The sequence below is a fragment of the Camelina sativa genome, chromosome 11, assembly GCF_030686135.1.
Source record: "Camelina sativa cultivar CO46 ecotype springtype chromosome 11, ASM3068613v1".
NCBI lineage: Eukaryota > Viridiplantae > Streptophyta > Magnoliopsida > Brassicales > Brassicaceae > Camelina > Camelina sativa.
In genome coordinates, this window is record NC_141890.1 from 14424619 (window position 1) to 14441535 (window position 16917).

Sequence of the window (16917 nt, forward strand, 5' to 3'; positions counted from 1 at the left end):
AATTTAATATCACACAAGTTAGAAAACACACGCTTCTTTCTACCATCAGGTGTCATAAGTGAAGATAATCTTCTTACGGCAGAACTCAGCTATCTCCGGTTTCTTCAGTTTAGGTTTGGTCGCCACATCAAGGCTTCCTCCTCGAAGTTTGTATTCATACCTGGAATATATCAATGACTCTTGAGATCTCTCCATGTATATATATATACCAAAAATTTCACCCAATGTGCTGATAACAAAACTCAAAATGAAAATAGTTAAATCCCTTACCAAAGCTTCCCTACAAGGTCGTACCTAATTAACAAAAATAAATAGCTTTAATCTTCTGTAATGACATCAAAACTATATATAGCAATAACTTAAGACAAACAAATCTCCTCATGGAAAATCAACTTACTTGGGTGGGAGAGGGTATGGTGCTGCTATCTCTGCCAGTTGAAGATAAATCTTATAGTATCCCAAAGATTCTTCTTTTCAACAGCCTGCAGTAATAAAAGGTTAAATCAGAAATCTTACTTTCAAATAACTACTTGTATAATTTTCATCATAGGTAGATACACTACTTTTCATCATTATATTAAACTACTCTCACCTCCTCTGCTTCCTCAGCAGAAGCAAACTCAATAAACCCACAGCCCACATGATTACCCCTGTGGTCTACAATAAGTCGAACTCGAACAACTTCTCCAACATCTTCAAAGAAACTGATGCTGTAAAAATAGATAGATAATATTATATTTGTCACGAAAAAATGCTACTTACATATCTGATAACTTAGTATTGCAAGCGAGACCAAAAACAAAGAGCGTCTTCTTTGTTACAGCCAAAGGCTGAATAATTTAACCACCAAGTGTGTTAGCACGTACAACTCAAAGGACTTAAATTGCATAATAACAAAAAGTAGACTCATGTGAAGATTCTGATTTATCCCCAGAATAAATCATCTTTCGACTTTATGGTAATAGTTCTATAATTATATGACAGATAATAAGAACAAGGTACCTCAACAAAATCGGGAGTTTCATCAAGTCCTTTCCCTGCCTCGTTTTCTTCTTCCAACAGAAGGCTTTCTTGTCTAAGGTAGTCTTCGTACCTGGAACATCAAAAATTTTAGTGATCTCTCCATGTAGACCAAAAACTTCACCCAATATGCTCTTGGTGAAAAAAAGGCAAATAGTAAAAAAAAACCTTACCAAACATGGTAATCTATGCAATACTTATACCTAAGTAACAAAAAAAAATAGCGTTAGTCTTCTGTAATGGCATCAAAACTCTAGCAATAAGTTACAACCAGTACTGTTACATAAACAAATCTCCATAACATGAAAAATCAATTTACTTGGGTGGATGGTTTGGAGCATGAAACATTTCAAGAAAAATCTTGCAATCATGCAAATATTCACTGTTCTTCTTTTCCAGCGCCTACAGAGTATTAAAAGATCTAATCAGAAATCCTACTTTCAACTTGTCTATACTTCATCATTACTATAAAACTACTCTCACCTTCGCTGCTTCTTTATCAGAAGAAAACTCAACAAAGCCATAACTCAGATGCCTGCCCTCGTTGTTTGAAATAAGTCGAACATGAACAACTTCTCCAACATCTTTGAAGAAACTGATGCTGTAAAAATGGAGGATAAAATTTTAGTCATGCATGAAAAAGTACTTGCTCCAAGAGCGAAAGAGGAAATTTAAAGGTGTTACTTGAATATGTGATATTTGAGTTTGGGGAGAGATATGGGAGACAAAGATCGTCTTTTTCTGTACGGAAATTTCCTGAATTTAACAGCCAAGTTAAATTAGCAAGACTCCAAGGAAAAAAGGACTTGAATTGTATAAAAACAAAAAGTAACCTCATCAGTAGCAGAATAAGTCATATCTTTCGACTTTGTGGCAACAGTTGGTTGTGTTAGTAAGTAAACACTAAGCGCTTCTTCTGATACTGACATGTTTTGAAGATAGTAAAATCAAGTACCTCAACATAATCAGGAGTTTCATCATGTTCTCTCATCAAAAAAATCTTATGATTCTGCAAATATTCACCATTCTTCTGTTTCAGAGCCTACATTGAAAAAAAATTTAATCAGCTATAGTGCTTTCAAATAACCACTTGTCATAAACGTACACTAATTGTCAAATGACTATTTATATACTTTTTCATTTAATGGTTTTTTCCATCATTACTAATTTACTACAAAACAGCTCTCACATTCTTTGCAAGGTGAGCAGAAGCAAACTCAACAAAGGCATAGCCCAAATGTTTGCCCTAGTTGTTCACAATAAGTCGAACACTAACAACTCTCATATATTTGAATAAACGTTTGCTGCAAAAGTGGAGCATAAAATATGAGCCACAGAAACCTTGCTCTGAGAAGGAAAGTGGAAATTTTAAAGTGTTACTTACATATCTGATATTTTAGTGTTGGGAGAGAGATTGGCGACAACGAGTACTTTCTGAAATTAAAAGGTCAAGTGTGTTAGCACGGCCCTAAGGAGAAGATTTTTTAAATTGCATACAGACAAAAAAAAAAAGTAGCTTCATCTAAAAGAATAAATCAACTTTGGACTTTTGTGGGAAGAGTTGTGTTATTTTGAAGATAATAAGAACATGTACCTCATTGGAACCAAATCCTACGTCTTCTTCTATCAGAAGGCTTTCTCCTCGAATGTAGTTTTCAAACCTGGAATATCAAAAACACTAGCTAGTGATCACTCCATGTATACCAACAAAATCCACCCAATGATAACAAACTCATCAAGAGGCAAATAGTTAAAAACCCTTACCTAGCATCGTATTCTTTGCAATACCTACGTACAACAAGAGTTAGTAAGACTACTGTAATGGTAGAAAAAACTCTAGCAGATAAGTGACAACCAGAGTTACTATAATAAATCAATTTACTTGGGCAGCAGGTATGTAGATCTCTTGAAATCAGCTATATAAAGTAAAATCTTATGACCGTGCAAATATTCACGATGCTTCTTTTCCAGCGCCTAGAATTTAAAAGATTTTTATCAGTAAGCTTACTTGTTTTAAATACAACTTAAAATACATTTCTAATCATTACTACAAAACTAATCTCACCATCTTTACTTCGTTAGCAGAAGCAAGCTTGACAAAGGCATAGCCACAATGCTTACTGTAGAAACTGGATTTCCACAATGAATTTGTTTATGGGGGAAAACAAATTCAGTAAAGTAAACTCTCTAGAAAACCGATCTAAGCTTTGATATTAGAAGAAAGGGAATTGATCTTTGAAGAATTAGGGTTTCTATTGCTAAGAACAAGAAGAGAACTGAATAATTGTATTCAATAATGGATGATTTACAATGGAGAAGTCTTTTCCTCTTTATACATATTCATAGATCGCATAATATATTAACTTTCCTTATCAGACGAACTGAAATAAGGAAAGTTACTTTATCTCTTAGATCGGCCGCCGGGCGAAGTAGAAGTCGGTTCTTCACCCTCGAGGCAGGGCTTCCTCTATCCGAAGTGGACTTAAATGACCTTCTGGTTTAGTTTGGTATGTCAGGGGTGCTAAATCCCACACCAACACTTGTCCCGGTGGCCTACTATAAGTCGAACATGAACAACATCTCCAACCTCACTGAAAGAAAAAGATGCTGTAGTAAAAGCGGAGGAGTATAAGTCATTGCTCTAAGAAGGACAGTGGAAATTGAAACCATTAGCACCTATACTTACATATCTGGTAATTTTGCTTGGCGAAAGAGACGGCGAAGCAAGAGCGTATTATTTGTTACGGAAACTGCCTGAATTTAACAGACAAGTAGTCTTTGTTAACACGACGACCGACTGAAAGGACTTAAATTGCAATAATAACAATAAGTTGCCTTCATCTGAACAAGGTACCTCGGGAATGAGAATGCCATCATCCACTGTCGTCTCCTGTTGAATTGAGTAGAATTGAACATAAAACTTTGTAGTATAATATAATATCTAACAATCAGCCTTCGTCGTCGAACCAACTGCCAAATACAGAGAGAGAGATGCGAGAGGGCAACGAAGAGTAACAAAAAAAAAAAACATCAGCCAATCATCTGTTGACACGCATGTGGGCACCACCATTGGAGCCGCTCTAAAAGTTCGATAAAATCAACCGGTCCAAATTTGAACCTCACCACCGGTCCAAGTAACTACTAGACCGCTTTCATTTATCTTTTAGACCCGGTCAGAGTACGTTTGTTATTTTCTTTACACTTTCGGACCAAAATTTTAAAAAATTTGATATTGGAAACTGGAATTCTCTCAGCTTCGATATTCGTCTTTTTTTATTTCATTCAGATCCCAAATTCTAGGGCTCCAAAGTCCTTTGATTGATTCGCCTGGATTTGCAATTTTTTCTAAATTCCCCTAAATTCGTCAAGCTGGATAGGCACCGAAGGGATCGTCACGAGAGTGGCGGCTACGATGATTCCTACCATAACCACCGATCTCATCCACCAGATTCACGCTTCAAAGAGGATGATGATGACTTTAGTCGACGTCGTCGTCGTCGTGGAGGCAGCCCTAGCAATTATCGAATTGGAACCGGGGGTAGAGGTGGAGGTGGAGGTCGACGCTGGGAAGGTGACAGCCCTACGGATTTTGATGGTCCCGGAGATGGAGGTTTCCGTCAGATGAATGGTCCTTCTGATAGAGTAGATTTTAAGCAGCCCATGGGTCCTCCTCCTCGCCATGGTGGTGGTAGTTTCCGTCCTATGGGTTTTGGTGGTTTTCGTCCCATGGGTCCTAACGGTCGCGTAGGAGGACAAGGGACGCGGTCAATCGTTGGAGCTGGTGTTGGCAGAGGTGGATTTCGGTCTAGCGGGCCTGTGAAGTTCCCGCCTTCAGAGAGTCCTGACGGAAGGAGATTTATAGGTAAATCAATGGAGTCTGATTATTCTGTTAGACCGACTACACCGCCGGTTCAACAACCTCTTTCGGGTCAGAAAAGAGGGTATCCTATCTCAGAGCATGGCAGCTTTACTGGAACTGGTAGGAACGAGTTCACTCTTCTTTCTTTTATATGTCTTTATTCTCGTAGTCTTTTAAGGTTCCCGAGGATCTCTTGATTTTGTGGGAATCAATGATTAGAGTATTGTAGATTTTGTGGGAATCAACTATTTCCCATGTATGTATCCTTAGCTCGGTAATTTTGATTTGCAGACGTTTCTGATCGTAGCAGCAGTGTAGTCAAGCTTTTTGTTGGCTCTGTACCAAGGACAGCTATAGAAGAAGAAGTGAGTCACTCTGGGATATATTTATTTAATTTGCTATCTATATATGCACATTGCTGATATATTTTACACCTGACTCTTTTCGTACCTAGATAGATAGTTCTTAGGTGTGATTTTACCTTTTCTAATATCTGTTTTTTTACATTCCAGGTCCGTCCCTATTTCGAACTACATGGAGATGTTCTGGAGGTTGCCCTGATCAAGGACAAGAAAACTGGACACCAGCAAGGTATGTTACTCTCAATTTTACTAGGAAATAGTCGTGATTTATACTTTTTTAAATTTCAGGTCTCCCTGAAAAGACTGATGGGAAGCAACCCCAGTCTCATCAATGGCCTCCATTTGTTTGCAACCATTTTCGGGCTTATTGCTTATGCTTACGAGCGTCTTATCTGTGTTCGATTCTGTCACAGAAGAAGGCTACCTGTGTAGTTTGTTACGAAAGGGTTTATGTATTGACCTTGGGCAAATAGTTTGTGCTCCTTGCGTCTATTCTAGAACTTTAGATGTGTTTGAAAAGTGTAGCAGACTATATTGAGGGTGTTTTAGAGTTGGAATTAATGTACAGAAATCTGAAAAGATGTTTTGCCGTTGCCTTTATAGTGGGTGTTGGTTAAAAGAACATCGCTATTTTCCTCTCCTATTGAATGCATATATCTATACTCTTTCCTTACATTATTTGAAATGTCGTGTATGGTCTTGGCAGAATGAATGTATTTTTAGGCTGGTAGTTCAAAAGATGGTTTACCTTATTTGCTACCCATACGGGTCAAGATTTGGCCGATTCTTATTAATTATATAATGTTGGATGTTTGGCGTCTTCATTTCTTTTTATCCATTTTTGGATGTTCTGTCTATTGGTTGATGATGGAGTTCCCCTTTTACCTTTTTGGATGCTTGATGCCGGAATGAATGTTTTTCTTTTCCTTTTCCTGTGTTAATGACCTGATGAACGATAATGACTGTTTTTTTTCCCCTCTCTCTGAATGGTCTGAGATATCATTTTTATGTATGGTCTTCCCTCTCTCTATTTTTTGGATGGTTGTGATATGATATACCACATCCCGTCATAGATGAATGAATGTTTTGCTGGGTATCTCTTATTTTTCTGTATGTTCCTTACACTATTGATCTTTATTTATGTGGAAGAGATGTTTGATGGTAGATTTTTTTGTATGCTCCCTTTCTGCCAACCAAGCCTTTCTGCTTGCTGCAACTATTCTTTTTATATTGAATTTCCTCTTGTACAATTACATTTAGTTCTGTCTTCATTTTATCAGAGTGAAGAATTACTAGATGATGAATGGGCCAAATGGCGTGATTGTATGTGTTGCATAGTTATTAGTTAATTCTTGACTTTCCAAGAAGTTTTGTATCTCTAACTGCTACACCTTTGTGGGTGGCATAACAAGTGCATCTGATTGTGGGTGACATAAAAATTTTGATCTCAGTTTGAATGTAGTAGATTCCATACCACTCTTTCTTCAGTCATGTAAAATGTTAGGTGGTGCGAACACATGGAAGGAAATTGATTGTTTTAGTTTCTTAGAATAGTTTTTTAGAATGATATCTTGACTTTCACTTGCTCTCCCTGGATCGAGCATCAGACAGAAGTCTAATTATGTATCACATGAAGCATGCATATTCTTTCTGAATTGCAATTATTTTCAGTGAACACTGATAAATTGGCGTTATTTTGCTCATAACTGTAGTTTATTTTTTGAAGTTTTCGAACGCTTGATGTATGGTGACGAAAATGTGATATATGTTCTTGTTTTAATTATCTGTTACTTATCAGTGGTTGTGTTTTAATTATCTGTTACTTATCAGTGGTTGTGATTCTACATGGTGAATCACCTTGGGCATGTAGTCAAATTATATGTTGGTGTTAACTTGTACATCTCTCTAGATTTTTTTCCCAATGTATGGATCTTGTTTGCACAAAATCAGCCACCCTTTGTCTGAAAGTCCCTCTTGTAGATACGTTATTTGCAGATACCGATTGTGCTATTTACAAAATATTTTATTGCCATACGCACCATTAAAAGACATTAATTTATTCTCTCCAACAACCTTACCAATGATCTAAGTGGAGGCCGTCAGGGCATGTCTTATGACTTTGCTACGGAACTTATGTGCTTTGAACAGTGCCAGTTATTTCTTCAAGATTGTGGTTGTGTGGCTTGTTCATTTATAATGCAGTTTTTTATTAGTACCACTTGATGTTGATAGGGGGAAAAGTTGAAATTTAAAACAGACGGCTTAAGTATCATATTTAATGCAGGCTGTTGTTTTGTAAAATATGCAACGTCTAAAGATGCGGATAAAGCCATTAGAGCACTGCACAATCAAATCACTCTTCCAGGGGTAATTACAAATGAGGCTTTCTCTTATCAAGAACAGGAAAATATAGGTCGTTTCATCTTTTATATTTTGTTGATTTTCAGGGAACTGGTCCTGTTCAAGTTCGATATGCTGATGGGGAGAAAGAACGCGTTGGTAACTAACTTCCGCACATATTATATCTATGTGGCTGTTATTTTCTGGTGTTCATAGTGATGACCATACGCTGTATAATTTCAGCTTACAAAATTGAGATAATGTGGAAAAATGCTATGATTTTTAAGGATGTGGATCTTTGTTTTTTTTGTTGTCTTTGCCTCATTCTCACGTCTCAACTGATATAGTTCTCTTGTTCTGAAGGTGCGCTAGAGTTTAAGCTTTTCGTTGGTTCACTAAACAAGCAAGCCACTGAAAAAGAAGTTGAGGAGGTATGTCTCATATTCCTACCTTTTGAAGTTGTTACTTACTTATGGCAGATTAACAGAACATGGAAGAGTTTTAAATTTCGATATTATAATGTCCCTTGTTGCAATGCTGATAATTCTAAATGATTTGATGATGCTTTAATTCTTAATGATTTTATGATAATTCTAAAGGGTAAGTGGCTGGACAAATTATGTCAATAATGCAAGCGCTTACCCATTTTACTGAGTAATCTCTTCCTTCAGTTGGATCCAACTGTTTGGCTGTCAGGATTCTTTTCTTACTAAATAAAATTAATAAAGATGTGAACGGCTACTCAATTCAACTCATTCGTTTCAGTTCTTCCTATACTTTTTTGATAAACCATTGAATTGTTTTTTCGTTAACAGATCTTCTTACAGTTTGGTCGCGTGGAAGATGTCTATCTCATGCGTGATGAATATAGACAGAGTCGTGGTATGTCTTGTCACTGCTACTAGATAGTAGATTCTATAACTTTTTTGATGCATGCTGGTTGCGAGGATGGTCATACTGTTTTTCACTCATGTAGGATGTGGATTTGTGAAATATTTAAGCAAAGAGACGGCGATGGCAGCTATTGATGGTCTCAATGGAATTTATACCATGAGAGTAAGCTGTGAAACACATAAGTATTTAACTTTTTCGCATTATAACCCTTAAGACATGTTTTGTTTACTGGCCTCTATCCCTTCCCAGGGTTGCAATCAGCCACTAATTGTTCGGTTTGCTGATCCAAAGAGGCCTAAACCTGGCGAGTCAAGGTATTGCCTTGAAGACTATGTTTTGATTAATAATAATTCTCTTGTCAGGAAAATTGTAATATACCTTTATTCTTTGTTCTGTCCGAGTTACATTTCTATACGTATCCACAAGTAGTTTCTATTTCCAGGGACATGGCACCCCCTGTTGGACTTGGTTCAGGGCCTCGATTTCAAGCGTCAGGACCAAGGTAACTGTGAAAAGCGATCATAATTATGCTCATCAAGTAATTATATATTTTGACTAACCGTGGTCTCATCATCTCTATTTGTTAGGCCTACCTCTAACCTTGGTGACCTTAGTGGGGACGTAAGCCACACAAATCCTTGGCATCCGCCGAATTCACCAAAAATTGTCCCTCGTAGTAACACTGGGAACCGTGGTATCGGAAGTGACTTTTCCCCTAGACCATGTCAAGCATCGTTGCCTTCAAATCAGGTGAGAACAGCTTGGTGATCATATATATCATCATCTTAAATCAACAGACTCATACAAGTAACCGCTTGCGTGGTTGTTCATATAATGTAACAAACATGATATGTGCTGCAGTCAAATGATATTGCCTTGGTTTGCAGTTTGTCAGTTACTGAGGCAATTTTTTGTTTTCAATAATTTGGGCTTTTGATGAGTGATTTGTTATATGTGACATTTATAATCTTAGGGTGGTCCATTGGGTGATTACGGTGTTCCTCCCCTTAATCCTCTTCCAGTCTCTGGAGTTTCATCTTCTGCCACATTGCAGCAGGTAATTTAGCTAAATTTTTCCAATTAAGCAAATCTGAAAATGTTGTGATTATTAATCTGAAAATGTTGTGATTATAAATTTCTAGCAAAAACGGGCAGCTGGTCAGCAAATATCACCATTACAAAAACCTCTTCACGGTCCACATAATCTCCCCCTCCGTCCACAAACTAATTTCCGTGGGGGCCAGGCACCCTTGCAGAATCCTTATGGTTTTAGCAACCAGTTGCCTACCTCTCAGCTGCCGCCACAGAAAAATGTCACTCGTGCAACTGCTCCTCAAACTCCATTGAACATTAATCTACGACCAACAGCTTTGTCCACTGCAACTGCTCAATTTCCCCCTCGTTCCCGGCAGCAACCGCTACAAAAGATGCAAAATCCTCCTTCTGAGCTAGCTCAGCTCTTGTCACAGCAAACTCAGAGTCTACAAGCAACATTCCAATCATCTCAGCAAGCAATTTCTCAGCTGCAGCAGCAGGTGCAGTCCATGCAGCAACCAAACCAAAATTTACCACTCTCACAGAGTAGCCAAGCTGGTAAACATCAGGTACGTATATAATATCTCAGCTTCGTCTGCCCTGCTGGGTTCTTCAGCTGCTGTAGTGTTGTATTTACTTACGATTATTTCCTGATAGACATCAGTATTTTATTCTTTCTTGTGTATGGTATTTTCTCCCGTTTATATTGTTCCTCCGTATTACTTCTTTATCAGTGGGCTGGATCTGCCATTCCAACAGTTGTTAGTACCACTGCTTCGACACCAATTAGCTATGTGCAAACAGCTGTACCTGCAGCAAATCAGAGCGTGGTTTCTGTCAAATGTAACTGGACCGAGCATACCTCGCCTGATGGATATAAATATTATTACAACGGTGTAACGGGTGAAAGCAAGGTGAGAAACGTGGTTCCTCATTAAGTCTATTTTCTTGTGTTTGTTGTGCTATTTATAATCCATAAACAGGCAATACCTGTATATATGAAGTTCGTCAATATGTGCCATAACATGTGTATAATTTGACTTTTTCAGTGGGAAAAACCTGAGGAAATGGTAGTGTTCGAACGAGAGCAACAAGAACAGCAACAGCATCAAGAGAAGCCAACTATACAGCAGCCCCAGACCCAATTACAGCCGATGCAGCAACAACCACAACAAGTTCACCAACAATATCAGGGCCAGCAACAAGAACAGCAACAACATCAACAGAAGCCAACTATACAGCAGGCCAAGACCCTATTACAGCCGATGCAGCAACAACCACAACAAGTTCACCAACAATATCAGGGCCAGCAATTACAGCAGCCGTTTTATTCTTCACTGGTTGGTTTCGTTTTCATGCTGGTTACATTCAAATAGTTTTCTCACATGGTCTCTAACATGCATATTACTCTTTCCAATTGGAGGTGCAGTATCCAACTCCAGGAGTCAACCATATTGCTCAGGTGTCTATCTCTTTAATATGATTACTTATTTTCTATTTGGAGTGCTAGTCTTCTGGTAGAAGGAGATTGACCACCTTATATAAAATTCGATAAGCCATAGTTTCGCCAACGTGTTCAAATACAGATAACAATCTCTGACGTTCATGTCTGTTTTCCATTTCAAAATGCAGTATCCATCATTGCCAGTTGGTCAAAATAGCCAGGTACATGTCTGAATGTTTGAACTTATTTCACATTGAACTGATTGATAATCATTTTTTCTTTTCTGGGATGCAGTTTCCGATGTCAGCAATTGGTCAAAATACTCAGGTATTTATCTTATTATGAATAAAAATCTCTCATATGTGCGGATTAGCTTTAAATTTTATCGAAGAACATACATGAATTTAGTGACATTTCAAAAAGAAACATACATTGATATGACTTCCTTGGTTGGAAATGGTAAAGGCAGAGCGTATGATCTAATCTGTTTGGATTGTCTAGGAACATGGTCGGACACATATACCCATGGGAGCTGCTTCAGTGAATGATCTCTCAAGAACTCAACAGGTGATTAGAATTTTTTCTTACCTTTGGTATTCAGTTGTTCTTTTTTGTTGAAACCTTTTTTCTTATTCTCTTACAATCATATATCTGTTTCCAGAGCCGTCAATCTCCCCAAGAACTCATATGGAAAAATAAAGCTTGAGGTTCATATCTTCCGTTTTTATCCTGTCTTGTATCATTTTTTGTACCGAAACACAATCCACCGGTATGATGTTTTTCTAGTTTGAAGTTGCATCTATTTCTCTGTGTTGATCAATACTGTGCAGGTACATGAAACGAGGAGCTAAAATATCTCAGTAACTAGATAGAAAAAACTTCTGGAACTAATTAGTCAAGCAGAGGAAAAACAGCAATGACAGTGGTCTTAGTATATGTATTTCTAAGTTAACCCCTTCAGGTATTATATAGATAGGTGATTCGACGACCATCTGCATTCTATCTTTTCTCTAATCAGATATTTTCTTCTTTTACATTTCAAGAGTTGCCAAACAATGGCTGTTGTAACATAGCTATTGCAAGTCATGTCTCATGTTATGATAGTATTAGTTACTTAGCTGGGTAAACCAAACTTTGATCCAGTTAGGGGTCATATAATTATATAAATATAAATATGTACATTCGTTATCATGTGTTCGTTCCTTCCATAAATTTTGTAAAACCAGAGTGCTATGTAGTCTTCTTTAACTTTTATATAGATATCAAATAAGTCTGGACTTGGATATACATAGTTCAATCCATTTATTTTTAGTTAATCATTCTACAATTCCTTCTAATCTCGCTATTACTACCACCAGTTATCCCTCCCATTTTAACCATAGCATTTTTAAAATCCTCAAAGAAAACCGACTGATCCGCTGCGTATGTTTCAACTATTGCCCTCGTTCCTGGGTCCTGAACTGCCAAAGCTTGGTCTGATGGAAGCAATCCCTCACCTGAGAGGAGATTAACATAGTACTGGTTGTCAAATGTTGATGGCGTCACCAAGTCAAGCTGAGTGATAGCTACAGCGGGATCCACGGTTGAGCACAGCTGCTGTAGTGACTCGAGGAAGTCAAGGTTATCTCCATGGTTAGCCGGTTCTCCAGTTTGTAGCGGCAGCAATCGAGCTGTAAACGAAGTGCAACGTGCCTTTCCCAATGTATGTCCACCTGGTTTACATTATGGTCAAATTTCATTATCTTGGGTTTTCTTCGAAAACGGTTGGTCTAGGTAAAGAGAAAGAAGACTACTAAAGAATGCATACCGGAAAGAGCAACCATGTCGGTTTGTGAAAGGCCGAGCTTTTGGAAGATGGAGATGAGAGTTGGTACGGTTGAGTTGGGTGAGGGCAAGCCAGTTGTTGCTGCCGGTTTGCTCGCTGTTCTACTGTCTTTTCTTCCTACTTCCACCTCCCAGCTTGGTCCACCCGACTTCAAAAACCCAATTTAAAGGTAATCAACCAAAACGTTTTCAATGGATTTCAACCGGGTTTATAAGAGTATATGACTAGTAAAGGCTGAAGATAGGTACCACAACGACTGAATCTCTAGCAGCCATAGCAAGAATGTCTGCGCAAGAGACGGTCTCTGGACATACAGATTCAAGATCAGACTTTATCGAATCGATCACTTCGAATCCTCGGAGAGAATTTAGATTAGGAGGCGCCGTCTTTTCACCAACCAGTCCTTCTGTGTCATCCAACAACACCGAAGCATCACATCCCTGCAATGCAAGGTAAGTCAAAACACACATACCACCGATTCGTACGTACTCTTGCTCTGCTTAACCGGCACCAATTAATTTGGATTTGTCAGTTTTTAACCGGCATAACTACTAAAACAAAATTAAGATGAGATGAGACTTGCATTAACAAAACAGTCGTGGAAATGAAGACGGAGAAGAGAAGCCGCCATTCTTGGATCCTGTAACACCGCTGTTTGGACCCACGAGTAGACGATAGACTCTGCTTCAGGACAGCTGTTTCGGTACAAACCGAAATCAAGAACCAAACCGAACCCTATACCGAAGCTAGAACCGGTTTCTCCACTTCCGTCTTCGCAAGTCTCGCTGAAGTTGGTTGGATTAGACTCGGAGAGTGAGAGAATTGGCATTGCAGCGAAAAGCATAAGGAACAAGTAGTTAAAGAGCTTCTTCATTATTGCCGTTATAAGATGATCTTTCCACTTTCTTCTTAGTTTTAATATTCAATGGAGTTGGTACTATTTTTAAAAAGCTAGTGAATGTGTGTCATATTTATAGAAACACATACATAACACGTACATATATTGTATGTATGTTATATGTATGTGTAACTGCATGACTGCATCTGCATGTGCACTTCAACGAACCCATTACATATATTGTCCTCGTCAAATTTATTCATATATACGTCAATTAATAATGTATATATATATATATATATATATATATATAACAAATACAAACTGTGATGTTATGATATAGGATTACAGATTCGCATAATACAATCTATGATCATCATATATTCATGTATGAAGACAATTAATGCATTACTTGATAAAAAGCCGTCCAACATTTTTTTTGATTTTGGGGTGGTTATATTGTTGTTTTTTCTTGCGATATACTGTAGTAGTATAGTATATAAAAAGTCGCAAGATAAAACTGAAACCAAATTTGCAAAAGGTGGGTCTCTTTTCTTCATTTTTTATTTGTCTTTTGTTTTGTTATTACTTGTAAAATTACAAAAAAAAAAAAAATAATAATAATAATAAAGGAGGGACAAAAGAGTCGTAAACTGTAATGAATGAAGAGGAAAAAAACACAAATAAACCATGTTGCTGCTACTAGACAGAGAGAGAGATGTGTCGGTGAACACTGTAGAGCCAAGAGTAGTTTTTTTTTTTTTTTTTTTTTGGTAAAAGGTTAAATTAAGAGTAGTTAAAACTTGAAAATGAGAGACCAATTCAATAGTTGGAATCTGAATGAGGTAGGAAAAAGAAAAACACTTTTGGATCCTGCTTTGTCTTCTTGCAGGTGATTAATTAATAACTTTTTAAGGTTTAGGTTAACCTTATGCTGATATCTTAGTCACTTTTTGGTTAAATCAGCTCTCAAGTTTAAGTTTAATCTGAAGGAAATCAGAAGTTTAGTCTGCAGTTTAGTTGAAAAAGGGTTTAACAATTTCTTCGTTTGACAATCCAAAGCTTGTAATAGTGTACTAGCAACTCAAGTTATGTTAGTGGATGTATCCACTGTTGTATCCTAATGTACTGTTGTTGTGATATATTAAATTAGTAAAAAGTAATTATATGGACGAAATAATTAGAGAATGATGATATAAGGTGCATGGGGGATATCAGATATGCATGTGGTTGTTCATGTCAGTAAAGAAAGAAGAAGAAAAAGTACGTAACACTTCAATGAAGAAAGGGTCAAAATTTATTTCGTCTTGTCCTCTTCGTATTTCTCTATTTATTTGTTTTACCGGTACAATCTATATGGGCCGTCGGCCCATTGGCTTTAAGTAAACTGCCCGAGAAAGTTTGTGAAATTACATGCGATTGCCACTAACAGAGTCTTTACTAGAGCTTGACCTGTTTCTCTAATGTCTGATGAGTGAACGATTGATCCCGCCAAAGACACTGAGCTGAGGAGAGTGAGAAATCAAGAAGCATTCAAAAACTCGTTAGCTAAAGGAAAGATTCTGCGAAGATGAGTACTATGAAATTTTGTCGCGAATGGTACGAATCTGTTCCCTTTGTTTTGTGTTGTTGTTGTTGTTGGTAAAAAAAACGAATCTGTTCTTCTTCTTTTATACTAATCTCTTAGTTCATCTTGAATTCTGTATCGCACCCAGTTCGTATAAGTCCATAAATTTCTGAAAATTTCATCGAAAGTTTTAGTTTTTTTGTTTGGGGTTTTGATTATGTTGTCTGATTCGATTAAAGTTCCAATTTTTTTGTGCTTTACTTTGATATTTGTGTATTGGGAAATATTGCAGTAATAACATTCTCTATCCCAAGGAAGATAAGGAGCAGTCGATTCTACTCTACGCTTGCCGTAATTGTGATCACCAGGTACAAAAAAAAAAAACTTGGGTTTTAATATGCTGCCTTTGTTAAAATTAGGGTTCCTTAGTGTTTAATGACACATTGTGGTGTTGAATCGTCTTGTAACTAAGCCAGGGTTGAGAAACTAACTTTGAAGTTGTTCACATGTAGAGATTTATTTAAGCTTTGTATGTTTACTCTTTGTAGTCTCTTTATACGGCTAAGAGTCGAATGTAAGAATTTAACATCCACTATTCAGCTCATTGTCATTGTCGTTTTATATCATTAACCTGATTGGTAAAGATACTGCTTATCAGTATAGAGTTCCTTGAGACCTTTCTGAACAAATGCAAACTCTAAAAGCGTTTAGACACCTTGTTATGCAGCTTCTTACTGTTTCTAAAAGCGTTTTGAGTTTCAACAATGGCCATTGGGTGCACAAGCATTTCTTGTTATGGAACTTCTTTACTATTTCTGAGTCTTTTGTGTTCTGTTTGTTATTCCAATCAATGAGCCTTTGTTAGCTTCTGAAACTTATGATATCCCATATGCCATCTTAAGCTTAGTACTGGACATGCTAACCGAATTAGCTATCAAACTTATTGTTAGCTGGATGCCTGGATTTACTTTCCTGTTGCTATGAATTTGCAAGATCTTGAAATTTATATTCTTTTTGAGCACTTGGCTTGGCAGGAAGCAGCGGATAACAACTGTGTTTACAGAAACGAGGTTCATCACTCTGTCAGTGAACAAACTCAGATCCTGTCCGACGTTGCTTCCGACCCTACTCTTCCACGTACCAAGGCAGTGCGTTGTGCCAAGTGTCAACACGGGGAAGCTGTCTTCTTCCAGGTGAATCATTAAACTTGAAAGCTTAATCGTTATTTCTTCATCATTCAAGACTTTCTGATCTAACTTAAAGATCAAAAGAGATCTCTTTCTCTTGCTTATCCTATTTGGTTATGCTACTGCTACACTCAACATCTAGCCATTCGGTTTATTAAATAAATAGCTTGTGTGTATCATTGAATTTGCAGGCCACGGCTAGAGGCGAGGAAGGAATGACGCTGTTTTTCGTCTGCTGCAACCCGAACTGTAGTCACCGTTGGAGAGAATAGGAACTATGGAAGATAACATTTTTTCATCTGATTAACGTGTATCTGAGTTCCTCTTTATGAGTTTGATGCAATCCAATTTGGAGTTTTATGTGTACAAACATGAATATTGTTGAGGAATGTTCTCGGGTTCTTGAACTTTCAGGGTCTTTTGTGATCATTTCAGTTTTTAATTGGGTCTAATTATAAATCTATTGGTATCTTGGGGGTCCGATCCGAAAGTTCGTCCTTATCCATGGATACGTGGAAACTTGAAATCGTCAGAGAGATTAGTAGT

At 37.5% G+C, this 16917-nt stretch overlaps 3 protein-coding genes, 1 long non-coding RNA gene and 1 pseudogene across 6 annotated transcripts; 3 read left to right on the top strand and 2 right to left on the bottom strand.

Annotated features, from left to right (window-relative positions):
* Nucleotides 1-45: 45 nt before the first annotated feature.
* Nucleotides 46-4446, bottom strand: LOC147933986 (polyadenylate-binding protein, cytoplasmic and nuclear-like; annotated as a pseudogene).
* Nucleotides 4145-12145, top strand: LOC104723496 (flowering time control protein FCA). Of its 3 annotated transcripts, none has more exons than XM_010441881.3 (21): nt 4145-4999; nt 5171-5244; nt 5392-5470; nt 7526-7608; nt 7689-7740; nt 7945-8012; nt 8397-8463; nt 8558-8637; nt 8725-8789; nt 8918-8977; nt 9063-9225; nt 9449-9532; nt 9618-10079; nt 10245-10424; nt 10560-10850; nt 10934-10972; nt 11143-11175; nt 11249-11281; nt 11456-11521; nt 11616-11661; nt 11785-12145. In XM_010441881.3, exons 1-20 carry the CDS (start codon nt 4642-4644, stop codon nt 11658-11660), a joined length of 2382 nt encoding a protein of 793 aa, XP_010440183.2. In that variant the 5' UTR covers nt 4145-4641; the 3' UTR covers nt 11661; nt 11785-12145. The 3 variants fall into 3 exon arrangements, with proteins under 3 accessions (XP_010440183.2, XP_010440184.2, XP_087329851.1); XM_010441882.3 differs by having other exon boundaries at nt 4207-4999; nt 10940-10972; XM_087473725.1 differs by lacking the exon at nt 11785-12145 and having other exon boundaries at nt 4210-4999; nt 11616-11756.
* A 44-nt stretch (nt 12146-12189) lies between these two features.
* LOC104723495 (peroxidase 40-like) lies at nt 12190-13653 on the bottom strand. Its single transcript, XM_010441880.3, has 4 exons — nt 13363-13653; nt 13028-13219; nt 12762-12927; nt 12190-12666 (listed from the first exon to the last, which is right to left on the bottom strand). The coding sequence occupies exons 1-4, from the start codon at nt 13651-13653 to the stop codon at nt 12263-12265; spliced, it is 1053 nt and encodes a 350-aa protein (XP_010440182.1). The 3' UTR covers nt 12190-12262.
* LOC104723494 (uncharacterized) lies at nt 12831-13729 on the top strand. Its single transcript, XR_757355.3, has 3 exons — nt 12831-12948; nt 13024-13231; nt 13312-13729. It is a non-coding gene; the product is annotated as an uncharacterized LOC104723494 (long non-coding RNA).
* Nucleotides 13730-14975: 1246 nt separating this feature from the next.
* Nucleotides 14976-16800, top strand: LOC104723497 (DNA-directed RNA polymerases II, IV and V subunit 9B). Its single transcript, XM_010441883.3, has 4 exons — nt 14976-15216; nt 15477-15552; nt 16219-16377; nt 16563-16800. Exons 1-4 carry the CDS (start codon nt 15188-15190, stop codon nt 16641-16643), a joined length of 345 nt encoding a protein of 114 aa, XP_010440185.1. The 5' UTR covers nt 14976-15187; the 3' UTR covers nt 16644-16800.
* Nucleotides 16801-16917: the final 117 nt, after the last annotated feature.